The 14253-nt window shown below is 33.5% G+C and overlaps 1 protein-coding gene across 2 annotated transcripts; it reads left to right on the top strand.

Moving 5' to 3' along the window:
• Window positions 1-2907: 2907 nt before the first annotated feature.
• Window positions 2908-13571, top strand: LOC114319172 (oligouridylate-binding protein 1). 2 transcript variants are annotated; one of them, XM_028266172.2, is made up of 12 exons: window positions 2908-3416; window positions 5412-5473; window positions 5808-5910; window positions 6149-6225; window positions 6295-6356; window positions 6463-6550; window positions 6665-6740; window positions 6857-6887; window positions 7606-7725; window positions 8258-8343; window positions 11725-11898; window positions 13051-13571. In XM_028266172.2, the coding sequence occupies exons 1-12, from the start codon at window positions 3336-3338 to the stop codon at window positions 13312-13314; spliced, it is 1224 nt and encodes a 407-aa protein (XP_028121973.1). In that variant the 5' UTR covers window positions 2908-3335; the 3' UTR covers window positions 13315-13571. The 2 variants fall into 2 exon arrangements, with proteins under 2 accessions (XP_028121973.1, XP_028121974.1); XM_028266173.2 differs by having other exon boundaries at window positions 2979-3416; window positions 8261-8343.
• The last annotated feature ends 682 nt before the right edge of the window (window positions 13572-14253 follow it).

The following is a 14253-nucleotide window of genomic DNA, read 5'->3' as shown; positions in this document are numbered from 1 at the left end:
AATTTTTTTAAATATCAATTTTGCCATCACTGGGTAAATTACATTGACACCCCTCACATTTTAGAAATTACAATCCCCTTCCTAAGGTTTAAAGTAGCATTACCAATTACCCCCTCAGTTAGTATTAGTTGGAAAAAAAATTATTTGAAAAAAAAATAATTGAAAAAAATTTGTTAGTAAATTTTTTAAATTTCTATTTAAAAACCAACATAAACTCATTTTTTTGAATTTATGTTTTTTCCTCAAATTTATAACTTGAGACAATAATTTATAAACTAAAAAAATTATCAAACAAGTTTTTATGATAGTTTTTAAAATTTTTGTAAATATAAATTGAAAACTGAAAATGAAATGGTTACCAAACAGGCTTTAGATGGTAAAAATATCAGAAAATTAACAAATAATTAAATAGGTTACCAACGTAAGAAATGACTTATTAAAATATTCTTAGGCTATGTAGGGTTTGATTTTTAAATTTTTTTTTTAAAATTTAAAATTAATTTGGTTAAGAAATAAAATATAAAAAATAATTATCATTTAAACTTTTTGGCAGGTTATATACATACTTATGGCTATTTTAATTTAATTTGTAAAAAATTATTTCTAACAACTCGAAAGATAAAAATTATATAAAAATGATAATTAATCTTTATTTTTTATTTCTTAACCAAATTAATTTTTAACTTTTAAAAAAAAATTCGAAAAATCAAACCATACATAGCCTAAGAATCTTTTGATAAGTTATTTTCTACGTTGGAACTTATTTAATTATTTGTTAATTTTATGATATTTTTACCATTTGAAACCTGTTTGGTAACTATTTCGTTTTCAGTTTTCAATTTATATTTACAAAATTTTTAAAAACAATAATAAAAACTGGTTTGATAATTTTTTTTTGATTTATAAATGGTTGTCCCAGTTTATAAATTTGAAAAAAAAAACGTAAATTCAATAAATGAGTTTACGTTGGTTTTTAAACAGAAATTTAAAAATTTTACTAAATTTTTTTTTTCCAAATAATTTTTTTTCCAAACAATTTTTTTTTTTCAATGAATTTTTTCCCCAACTAATACTAACTGAGGGGCAATTGGTAATGCTACTTTAAACCTTAAGGAGGGGATTGTAATTTTTAAAATGTGAGGGGTATCAATGTAATTTATCCAGTGAGGGCAAAATTAGTATTTAAAAAAATTAAATTGCTGAGGGCGGAATCTGTAATTAAACTTTAAACCTTAGGGAGGGAGATATAATTTCAAAAAGGTGAAGAAGGGAATTGTAATAAACTTAAACCTCAGGGGGTGTTAGTGTAATTTATCCAAAGTCAATTTAGCCAGAATTGTACATAGAAAAATGTCAAGAATTTTAAATTTATTGCACATACTTAAAGTTAATAACAATACTAGAGACCTTAAAAGTTTTATCAAATTTTCTATTAAATGTCTTACATGAATGTAGGATCCACACACTGTGGGTCCCGTGTGGATCCCACACCATATAAGACATTTAATAAAAAATTTGGTAAAACTTTTGAGACTCTAGCATTATTTTAAAGTTAATGATGTAAGGTCACATCTTAAATGAATCTTGACCATTGACTATGAATACTTTTAAATAAATTTTTATTTTTTATTAATTGGAATGCAAATATTAGTGCTTAAAAACAAGGGGGTAGTTTGAAAAAATATTTACAAAGACATGTGGTAACTTTTTTATTTTCAGTTTTTAATTTATATTTACAAAATTTTTAAAAATTATCTTAAAAACTTATTTGGTAACTTTTTAAGTTTATAAATAAGTTTTCTCAAATTAAAAACTAATACAAAAATCATAAACTCGAAAAAAGTATTTAATGCAAAAATCATAAACTCGAAAAAAGTATTTACATAAGGAAATGTGCAAGAAAAGCAAACGGAAGAAATAAATATGAGGTCAAGAGTTCAAATCCTAAGAGTTTTTATTTTAAAGTGAAAAATGGAAGGAAACAATTTTATTTTATTTTTCAAACTAAATGTGTTTACAATTTTTGTTTTTTTCTAAAAAAACACCAAAATACTTGTTTACAAACTTTTTATAAACATAAACGGCTAAAGGTTTCCACACACCACCTTAAGATTTTAATTATTATATTTATGAAGTATCACTTATATGTAATTTTTTTTTTCTTACATCGAATTGTATTTCTCCTTAATTATAAACAATGTCTTAAGAGCAGTGATTAACAAAATTCATTATAAAAAGTGCCAATAAATTTTTTTCAACAACACTTCGCCTCTGTTTGGGAAGTGGGTTGGCTTTTTAGCTTTTTGGCTTTTTGGCTATTTTAGCCTGGGCTAAAAAGCTTGGTTTGGGAAGGGCTTTTTGGCTTTTTGGCTTTTTGGCTTTTTTTTGTGAGAGAAGAGTGTAATGATTATGGGTTGGATGTGATGTTTTGTTTGTTGTGGCTAAAATAGCCTGTTTTGTCTTTTGTGGCTATTTTAGCCCCAACCCACTTCAAATTTAAACTTACATAAATTTATAATTGACCTAGAAAAATGAATTAGTGATTTAAATTTATTTTATTTATATTTTTCATATTTTATCAATTTAATTTTTATTATATAAACACTTTGGACATAAATGATGAGTTGATAAAAGGTTAGTTAATTGCAATTTTGATATTTTTTTGGGTATAGGTTGGCTATGATTATCATTTTTTTCATTTCACAAACATGGATTGTGGAGCTGCTAATTACCTGATGATGGCACAATAAATTTTTTTAAAAATTACATGATGATGGATCACAAACAACGGATACCATACCACACCCAAAAAAATAAAAAATAAAAAATAAAAAAGGCAAAAATGAACACGAAAGGAGACTAGCTTTTACAAAGATATCACTGTTGATCAAAATCAACGGGGCATAGATGACACTGCATGAGTCTCATATTTTACAGTGCTGTAGTGGAGCAAAACTCTCATCCTCTATAAGATCTGTATCATCAAATCAGTGTAACTCTTCTGTGTATCATATCATCATCTCTTCTCTCTCTACTCTGTCTCTCTATCACTACTCTACCTCTTCGAGGGTTTCTTTTCATTTTTTTTTTCTTTTCTTTTTCGTTTCTTACGTTTTTTTTTTTCCTTTTTTTTTTTTTTTTCAATTTTCATTTTTTTCCTTTCAAAATTTTCATTTTTTTCCCTTCGTTTCTCTTCCCCGCGCTTCAAATCTAACCCTAAATTTTGTTTCTCTCTCCTCCATAATCTCTGCAACTCTCTCTCTCTCTATATATATATATCTTTCTCTCGCTCTCTCTATAGATATATATAGATATACATACACATATATACAAAGATGCAGCAGCAGAGGATGAAGCAGCAACAGGCTTTGATGCAGCAATCTCTCTACCATCCTGGTCTTTTGACCCCTCCTCAGGTTCTCTCTCTCTCTCTCTCTCTCTTTGTTTTTCGATTATTTGGATTGATAAATCTACTGTTGATTTTGTTACCTGTGGTGGGTAAGATCGAGTGTTATAGCATGAAAAGTTTGGCTTTTTCCTTTTTTATTTTTTTATTGGTTGGGTTTTTCTTTTGTTTGTTTGTTTGCCGAGAAAATGTAGGAATAAAGGAGACATTTGAACTTCCAAGTTTCAGTTTTTCATTTCTCAACCTACTTTAATGATGTCACTCAGCTGAAATTAGTTTCTTATTTTTTGGAAAACCTAACCTAAACCAGTTTTGCAATTATTTGTTTTAGGCAATTGAATTGGAGGGTGGGAATTTTTTTGATTGCCTTTTGAAACTGTGTTTGTGGCTTTGATTAATTTCCATAGTGACTTACATTTACCCATTTTAATTTTGAATGTGGTCCTGAGAGTAGATAATGTTCAGAGGATTTTTTGAGCATCAGTTAGATGGAATCTATCCAGTTTGTATTATTGGGTTTGAGTGTGTGTGATTCATTCGGGGATGATTGTTATGTTGGATAGAAGGTTTCACAAACTTTTGGTTAAGCATCTTATTCGGCTCTTGTTTTATTACTATAGAAGTCTGTAAACCTTGCAAAATTGTTAAGTTTTCATATTAATAAATTTCTTAGCATTTTCGGCACACGTATAACATTGGCAGCAGTTTCTTTGAGGCATATATTTTTAACTTATAATGCACGGTAACATCTTTGACATGCTTTTTTTGTTTTATTATTTATTTATGGTGACTACCAATATTAGTGGGTGGATTTAGTGTTTCTCTAGATTATTAATTGATGACTTGTGAGCAAGTATTCACCATTTATCAAGCCATTTTTTCCTTCCTTCTGTGCTTAGGAAAAGAAATAAACAAAGTGACTTAGAATGGGGCGTGAATGAATTAATTGAAGACTTGTGAGCTAGAATATTCGCCATTTATCTTCAAGGCCCCTTTTTTTCTTGCTTCTCTGGTCGTATGTTTTGAGTTAGTTTTTATTATGGTTAGAAAAGGAAATAAACAAAGTGACGTAGAAGTTTTTTGTTTTTTTTTGTTGTTTGGTTTGAAGAGGGCCATAGCCAAAACTAAGCATCTGGACCCAAGGGGACATGCCCCCTGTATATCCTTTGCAATCAATGCAGATAACGCCCGAGGGGCCACATCCGGAATCTCACGATAAACCGGACAGTAGAGATCATTTTTTGCCAGCAAATCTGCACCTTTGTTCACTTCCCTGCCAAATCAGTAGAAGTTTGAATAATGGGGCATGAATAAATTAATTGACGACTTGTGATCAAGCGCTCACCATTTATTTAGCCCCTTTTTGTTCTTGCTTCAGTGGTTATACGTTTTCAGTTAGTTTTTATTTTGATTAGAAAAAGAAATGAACTAAGTGACTTAGAACGGGGCATGAATAAATTTTGGATATGAATACGAAAAGATATATGTAGGGACGGATCCAGGATTTTAACTTTGGGGATTTCTAATGGAAAAAATTGTTGTGAAAGTTTAAAATACAATATCGATTTTTACCAACACAAAAAAGTGAATAATATTACTATTAACTGGATATTCTTTGTCAAAATAGTTCAGTACAAAAATATGATCATACAATTGGACATATTCTTTATTATGTGTTAACTTACAAAAAAAAAAAAAAAAAATAGTAACTATTACTATATGTCTCTATCTACTAAAGTTAGGCATCAAAAATGTTATGGTCGACATTTCTTTGTGATATAAAAAACATCTATGGTAGGCTTGACATCAAAACCTCAGGCAATGTCTTTCTTCAAATTGTGTATGCTTAAGTGTCTCCATGAGGTTTCCCCCAAGATGTGCTTAGTTTATCTCAGTTTTTTTTCCCTTCTTTTTTTTCTCTTTAAAGTATTATTATAGTGGGTGTAGATATTTTATTTTTGGGCCTTTTTCCCCTTCTTGTTTTTTTTACATTTTTATTTTGCAGATAGAACCTATCTTGAGTGGAAATCTGCCTCCTGGGTTTGATTCAAGTACATGCCGCAGTGTGTGAGTGCATACAGACAGTTTTCTTTTTTCCTTTTCATTCTTTTTGTTTACTCTTTTGAGTGTAACTTGTATCATTTTAGCATGGACAACGTAGTTGCTGCCTAGCTCAGCATGTTAACTTTGCATATCAGCAATATTTTACACTGGACACATGAAAAGAAATATTCTCTCTCTATCTCTCTCTCTTTGAGATGAGTATGCTTTCCCATATTTTCTGTCTCACAATTTTTTTAATGCTATGTGATCAACATATTCCTTAGTTCATCAGGTTTCTTATGTAAGTGCTGAGGAGTATCATTATTTTGACAATTTTTCAATCTATGAGATGATGCAGGTATGTCGGAAATGTTCACCCACAGGTTACAGATCCCCTTCTTCAGGAAGTTTTCTCTAGTACTGGTCCTATTGAAGGGTGCAAGCTCATTCGAAAGGACAAGGTGTGGTTTCATCACTCAACTAATCAGCCTTTTCTTAATGGATGGTCTATAATAGACTGTTCTATCTATTGAATGCTACCCTGCTAGGATAAATTCACTTGAGTTTTCTTTGTAGTAAATATGCAGGAGTTCTCAGTTCCATATAGTCCATATTATGCCATTTGTTTATTTGTGACTTATTTTGTGGTTGTGGGATTGCATCTTATGAGTGTCTTCGCTATTGTTTCATTTTATGCAGTCATCATATGGTTTTGTGGACTACTTTGATCGTAGATCAGCTGCCCTTGCTATCGTGACTCTTAATGGGAGGCATCTGTGAGTAGAAATTTTATAATTTTCTCTGTATATATTTTCTGTTTTTGTTTATTAACATGTAGTTTGCAGGTTTGGGCAGCCTATTAAGGTTAACTGGGCATATGCCAGTAGTCAGAGAGAGGACACATCAGGTATATATATTCACTTCTTTCTAGTAATTTCGTATGCTAAAATTTATTCTGTAATTCTTTCCAGTTAAAAGGCCAATATCTTATGGTGTTTTCATATTGTATGTAGGTCACTTCAACATTTTTGTAGGTGATCTTAGCCCTGAAGTTACAGATGCTACATTGTTTGCTTGCTTCTCTGTTTATCCAAGTTGCTCGTAAGCTTTATTTCTTTTGCTGTTTCTGTATCTGTTTATGTACAGCTTTGATCTGTCAGGTTTAAAACATAACATTTTTGTTGTTGCCAATTTATCTTTCACTGACATTCGCAGAGACGCACGGGTTATGTGGGATCAGAATACTGGGCGTTCAAGGGGGTTTGGGTTTGTTTCTTTCCGGAGTCAGCAGGTACTGAAATGATTTAGTTGATCTTTATGATTGTCTTTCTCACTGTTTCTATGTGTGATATTCTATTTCCACCGGCCCTTCATGTCATGACCTATTCATTTTTCTCTCTTGGACAGGACGCTCAAAGTGCGATAAATGATTTGAATGGTGAGAATATTTTCATTTTAGTTTCTCAGTATCCTTTTTTTGCAGAATTTATATTCTGTGTCTACATATCTGCCTATCGAAAGAGCTAAAAGTGAAAGTGTGGGGCTAAATATTTGTTAGTTGGATGTTATTAATGGGATTTAAAGATGTGCTAAAGGCTAGTTACACAAATTGCAGCCATCCTTAATCAGCCCGAACTATTCTATCCATTATGATACGAGGCTTTGAGCATAGGGCTGTGGTGTGCACTAGGGGATATTACTTATACATTTACAGTGCCATTCATGAGGTTTTAATGCTACTGCCAGTTTCATGATAATGTGAAAAGCAACGGTGGCTAAACATGTCTTGGCCCACATTTAGTAGAAGAAATTAACAAGGACTTGTCAAGATTCAATAATGTATCAAATTATCTGAAGGACAGATAAGAACTTTATACACCTGATTCTAATCATACGTACTAGTCTTGTTAGGAAATTTTGAGGTATAGGTTTCCGTAGCTCCGAAGATGTATGATAATATATCACTTGAAAGGGGCCTGGAAAGTCAGATTAAGAAGCATTTTTTTTATGGGATTAACTTGAATGAGTATTATCATGTTAATTGTTGAACAACTATTATACTTTCTTTCCTTCTTTCTTTCTAGCTCACCATAGTTACTTTTTAATTACTCTTGTAAATTGAAATTCTTCTGATTCTTCTGATTTAAAAATTATAGGAAAGTGGCTTGGGAGCAAACAAATCCGATGCAATTGGGCGACAAAGGGTGCTGCTTCTAATGATGAGAAGCAGAGTTCGGATGCCAAAAGTGTTGTGGAACTTACCAACGGAACATCAGGTTGATGATTAATGAAATTGTAATTATAATTTATTGTGGATAATCAAATTGTTGTATATGTTGTTCTAAAGATAAATTTGACCTTCTATGAGTATGATTTTGGTATTTTTTTTTTTCTTTCTTTTGTGTTGGACTAGACTTCTAGTGTTCTTTTTTTCTTCTTTCTGTAGTAAATCATGATCATACTTGTTAATGGTCTTCATCACAAGCATAACATCCAAAATTCTAGCACACTTTGAAATGTGAATTTTGACTATTTGTTTTGTGTTTAATCTCTTCCATTATAATCACAATGTTTTAAGGTGCATTGTAGATTTCAAAGCATGTGTAGAACAGGCACACCTTCCAAGTTCTAGTCTCCTAGAACACTTCTGAACTAAGCGATATTATGTCTTGTGCACATATATACATCCAATGAATTTTTTAAAATACTTAAACTTCATATTTGTTGTACATCTTCCTTTGATATGATATTTACAATTTAAAATATTTTTATCGTAAACCTTACAAGGATAGCATTCTTCTTGTGCAGAAGACGGTCAAGAGAGGTCCAATGATGATGCTCCTGAGAATAATTCTCAGTACACAACTGTATATGTTGGCAATCTTGCTCCAGAGGTGAGGATTTGCCAAACTTATAAACTAATAGCGTAGTATGTTGTCCTTTTGACAGCTGGATATCTTATTGGTATATATGCTGCTTAGCTTCTACCGGGTGTTCCAAGCCAGTTATGGGTTGAAGTGAAAGCAGCAAGTTCTTTGTATGGCTGTTCGCACTGGGCTGATCTGTAAACTTAGGATAAGCAATGAATTTTTGGGCCATGTTAAAACTCTAATACCTGTTTGGATGCATTCATGCATATGAACCTGAATAATTGCCCCTTAGACAGTGATTAGGATCAACTCCACTTGGGTACACTCTTGGCACATCACTCCATTCACCACCATTTTTAAGTTTGCCATTTTCTTGAATAATTTAGTACATATGCCTATGAAGCTCGAGTATGGGTGTACGATATGGGTATGTCGATATGGTAAAATAAAAAAAAAGTAAGGTACGAGTACAGCTGGGTATATTTGTAAAAAATAAAATTTCATTTTTAACTTGGAATAATGCAAAAATTAGTTATGGTTTAATTTGTTAAGATCAAATCTACAATTCACATTTAATACTAAAAGTAAAGGTACAAACCAAAAGTAAATATCACTATATTAAATAACTTACAAACTATAACTTAACTTAATTTTAAAATTATGCTAAGCATAAAAATAAAAAATAAATCCAATGAAATTAATTTACCTCTATATTAGAAGAAAATACTGTTTTGACCAAGGTACGGTACGACTTGGGTATATTATTAGGTACGTCAAGGTACGCTAAAAAATAAAGAAAAAATTTAGGTAAGTGTTTCGTATACTCGTTACGTATGCAGAAGTACCATACGAAGTAGCAATACCTAGTAAGTACCCTGTATGGGTACGACATGTATGTCGAAGTACCAATGCTTCATAGCTAGTAGCTTCTTGCATTGTTGTCAAATCACAAATTGAATTGTGAATTGTTTTGTTAAAGTAGTGAATCGTGAGTCATATCAAATCATGACTTGCAAGATTTATTTTATTTAATATGATACATAATTCTATATGTTTATATACATATAAAAATACATACAACAGTGTTTAAAATTAAGTAAATTATCAGTATGACTAAATTATATATATATATATATATGTATATACATATAAAATCATGTATAACAATATACCTAATTATTTTCTTCTATATATCATCATAGTTTGGTGAAAAAATGGCGGTGTTTGGGAAGATGAATTTTTGGTTTTTTTTGATTTTTTTCCACTAAAAGACAAATTAGTTACAAAACCAAAAAAAACAAATCCAAATAAAATATCACATCAAACCCCATTATCATTTCACTTTTTCTCTCACAAATATCACATCCAACCACAAAAAAACTCAACTATCTTCCCAAACACAAAAAAAATTTTCTCCAATAATATCCTACAACTAAAAAAACTTACAGAAAAACCTACTTCCCAAACACCCACAATGTTTTTTCATGCATTATGTAAACAAAAATAAAAATAGAACTGAGTCGCAGTGAATTGTAATGAATCGTAGAGAATCACTATGAATCGTAAATTGAATCATACAATTCACTCAAATTTCAATTCAACAACATAATTTGAATTGTTTTGTTGAAAGTCATATCGAATCGTGAATCTTATGATTCTAACAATCATGGCTACTTGGTATGAATTTTGTTATTGGCTGTCCTTTTATTAAAACAAACAATGGTAGGAAATTATTTTCTTTTGCTTATCTTATCCCCAAACTTTTATCTTTTCGATTGTGGGCAGTCGGTGATGTGGGCAGACCATGGGTCCTCTGGGAATCATGGTAGGCACTAGGATGTCGCTTGAGCAAGAAAGGTGGAGAAGAAGATAGTCCATACAACCTTAGAGTAGAGAGAGAGAGAGAGAGAGTGGCAGTGGGAGAGTTGTCCCCAAGCTTGCTGAAGGTGGTTAAGTCTCGTGTATGGAACGAGCCTCTTTTTATAGCAGGGTTGGGCCATGAGCACTAGTTGTTCACCCTTACATAGTGGTGTCCCATGCTTTGAAGACAGGTGGCTTACACCCCTTGGCTCAATTGCACCAATGCTCAGGCCTCAGGGGTGTTATGAAGGAGCTGGTTAGGTACCATATCATACACTGTATACGGTGTCACATGACTCGGTCAAGGTCTAGTATGTTCTTGTAGAGGCTTCTTTGTGACTTTGTCTGGCTTAAGACTAGTCAAAGCGGAGCCACCTCAAGGGGGCGAGCCTAGCAACTTTGACGAAACTTAACCTCTAGCTATTAATCCACAATTTCATGGTGATCCCATGATCAATGAACCAACCTGAGAGCTACTGACGGCGTAGGCAAGCTGTAGCATCAGGGTGCAAGTTTGAAGTCAAGTTGTGTCGTGGCAATAGAGTTGGGCATAGCCCGGGTTCGGGCTAGACTTGCACTATTTAGTAAGAATCCGAAGCCCAACCCGACCTAACACCGGCCTTAAAAGAACTTTTAAATCTCAAGCTCATCAACTTGACCCGCTATTTATGGGCTACGGATGTATTTTTTTTAGTCTTGAAGGGCTATTAAATAAATTTGGCCAAATTAATAATTGTTTGAATTTGGGTCTTTTAACAAATGTTTGAAGTTAAGCTTTGAAAGAAGCATATGTGTATTTGTCTTGTCTTGTTCCCCCCCCCCCCCCCACAGTCTATTGTGGAACTAAATGATATAAAATTAGAAGTAATATTTTATAAATGGGATGGGCGGGGCGGGGCGTGGTGGGGTGGTGGAAAAATAAATGGGTTCAAAATCTCAGCCTAGCCCTTTAGCCCAAAATATTTATCCCAAGTCTAAAAAGTATTGGGCTGGGTTGGGCAGGGCACCGGCCGGTGCCTACCCCTACCTACCGAGGCATGCAAGTTGACTGGTGAGGTGAGGCAAGTCATTAAGCGGGCGAGGTGCATGGCACCAAGAAGATGTTTGTTGGGTGGGAGTGAAGTGAATCGGTACCTAGGCAAGTCGCCCATGCAGGGGTAGGATCACAAGTCAACATGAAGCACCTAGGTGGGTGGACTGGATGCAAGGTCCATGCCTTGTGTTTGTGATGTTAACCCCCTAGATGATTACATGGCAAGTCACGTGGGAACACATATATGATATATCTACACCTATTTGTTATTATTCTCTCTATTCTGTCACCTGCAAAAGATTATGCAGGTAGGAATGTCAACACAATTTTAACATGAAATACTAATTAACTGAAACATTATATTTTTAGTGTCTCCTCTTGCCACCTTTCCAATGCGTTTGTCTCTTCTGTTATTGCAAGTCACTTTTTTTAAATGCCTAAAGTCGTATATTTTAATCATCCTTCTTTAGCCGGTGTTTCTCACAAACAGTATCGTGAACATTATGTTACAGGTTACTTCAGTTGATCTCCACCGACATTTCCATGCTCTTGGCGCTGGTGTTATTGAAGATGTCCGCATACAGCGAGACAAGGGTTTTGGTTTTATAAGATACAGTACCCATGCTGAAGCAGCTCGGGCTATTCAGATGGGAAATGCCAGGATTCTCTTTGGCAAACCAATCAAGGTAACCTTGGTCTTCGTATACTTTGCTTTTTCATGTAAATGAAAAGGATGAATTTGTATTTGTTGGACCATCAGATGTTTCTTTTGTTAAGACGTTGAAATTGTTGCATTCTCATGACAATGACTAAAATCTTCGACCTTGGGGTCTAATGAAGGAGACTTTTAGTAAATATAGTAAATATTTTGTTTTATTTTTACTTATTTGAATCGCACACACATCGCGTGTGCGTTGAGCTAGTACTATTATAAAGTGAACACCTTTGGTAGTGTTCTGAAATCTTCTCCTCTTATGCTGCCAGGTGTCCATTTTTCTATTTAAAATATTGTTACATTTTTCTATTTAAAACAAAAAAATTAGATGGATGGGAGGAGTGGGGCTTGAACCTTGGACCTAACGAAGAAGACTCTTATCACTTGAATGACAGACAATATCTAGTAAATGTTTTGTTTTATTTTTACTTATTTGAATTGTACACGCATCGCATGTGTCAACTGCTAGTCTATATGATGTGAATAAAAAGGTATAATTGGAGGTCCACAATATTGCCTGCTGATTACTCGCAGAGAGCACATGGGCAGTGGCAATGTCTCTACTAGAATATAGTCAAATTGAGTTCCAATCAATACGTCACATATATCAAATTAAGAATGAGAGCCCCATTTGTACCACCTGTGCCCAATGCAGGACTAGGTCACTGGATGTGTCATTTAACTGCCTTGAACGACGAATTCCATTATTACCTTAGGGAAAAAAAATATGGTGGATCATGCTTGTCCTTGCACATTTATGTTAGAATCCTATTGTTATGGTCTCGTTGATATGTTCTGGTCTAGAAGGGAGTTTAGGTTCTAATGAGTCAAATGTACGACATGAATTTAATTTGTTATGACCAAAAGTGGGGTACGTACTCCAAAACAATCATGGGCATTGTTGTTAAATCACGATTAGTTAAATTGCAAAACGAATTGTGAATCATTTTTCTAAAATACTGAATCGAATCGTAAATTTTAAGATTCTAACAAGTGTGGGGTTCATCTTGGTTTTAATGTGTGCGCTCTTCCATTTGTTCCTTTGTTTTGATCAGTTGACAAGTAAGAGGCTTAATATATGCTGCTGTGAACTAATTGCTTGAATGTCTAATTTATGTTGCAGTGCTCGTGGGGCAGCAAACCTACTCCACTGGGGGCCAGCTCTACCCCTCTACCACCCCCAACCGTTGCACATATGCCGGCTTTTACTGCCACTGACCTCGCAGCCTATGAACGACAACTAGCACTGAGCAAAATGGTTGGTGGGGCACAAGCGCTGATGCATCCGCAGGGTCAGCGAATTGGTGCTGCCGGAGCTAGTCAGGCGATCTATGATGGTGGGTATCCAGGTATAGCCACAACCCAGCCACCCATGTACTACCAGTAATGAATAATTATATAGAATTTCCTGTCATGGTCATAGCTTGACGGGCATGAATCAGTACTTTTTAAGTGGGATGTAGGATGTTTGTGTTTTTTTCTTCTTCTTCTGTTTTTCTTAGCTTGTGTCGGTCCCCCTTATATATATACCTGCAGTGTGTATGGATATGGAGCGTGTATTTTCTTTTTGGGGATGACAACTTGAACCGAATCTTGTCTAAATTTTAGTTCCTCATTGGAATGGATGAGTGACTTTGATTTGAATGGGTTTCTAGTTTTTGATTAAAACATTAATTATTGTGTGAATGGGTTATTCTGTGTGTTAAATTTCTATTTCTGTAGACCAAACGATCTTGGATATCTTGTTTTCCTCTTCAGGGGGGCATTTAGTTGTTTGTTGGCGGCAGGTTTGTCCTTTTTGAAGTATTGTTGGGTGTCAAGGTATCCTTCTGGCAGACACAAATTTGAGGGGACGGTGCTTTATTGCAAAAGATAATTTTATCTTCTCTTTTGACGCACTGTTTCTTTTGACAAAAAAATATTTTTCAAAAAATATTTTTTAATGTTTGGTTGCAACTTTAAAACTAATTTGTTTAGTAGTTGTTTTGTTGTAATGGTGGTGGTGGTTTGGTTGGGTGGAGTGGTGGGAGTGATGATGGTGGTAGTAGAGTAGAGGTGGTGGTGGTGGTGGTGGTGGTGGAGGTAGTAGTGTGGTAATGTTGGTTTTGAGTTGAATTTGGGAAATGTGTTAAGTCTAAATATATTTGTTTTTGTGCTTTCTGGTGATTTTTATTTCTTATCATACTAAATGTAAAAAAATATTAAAAAAATTGATTTAGAAAATGATTTCTAGCGTTGTTACTAAGACTAATTTGAAAAATATTTTCAGTTCCAATAACCTTGTTTTCATGGTTGATCATTAATTTGAACCATTTGTCTCGTAAAT

Source organism: Camellia sinensis, chromosome 4, assembly GCF_055761805.1.
Source record: "Camellia sinensis isolate YWXY chromosome 4, ASM5576180v1, whole genome shotgun sequence".
In the NCBI taxonomy this organism is placed as follows: Eukaryota; Viridiplantae; Streptophyta; class Magnoliopsida; order Ericales; family Theaceae; genus Camellia; species Camellia sinensis.
This window is presented reverse-complemented; position numbering and strand designations above follow the sequence as displayed.

What these genes read in the sequence shown, in the direction of transcription:
- LOC114319172 (XM_028266172.2), top strand. Translation starts at nt 3,336, where the DNA reads ATGCAGCAGCAGAGGATGAAGCAGCAACAGGCTTTGATGCAGCAATCT. An exon ending in TCAGAGAGAGGACACATCAG is followed by an intron (nt 6,357 to 6,462) that starts GTATATATATTC and finishes TATTGTATGTAG; the next exon opens with GTCACTTCAACATTTTTGTA. An exon ending in TCTGTTTATCCAAGTTGCTC is followed by an intron (nt 6,551 to 6,664) that starts GTAAGCTTTATT and finishes TGACATTCGCAG; the next exon opens with AGACGCACGGGTTATGTGGG.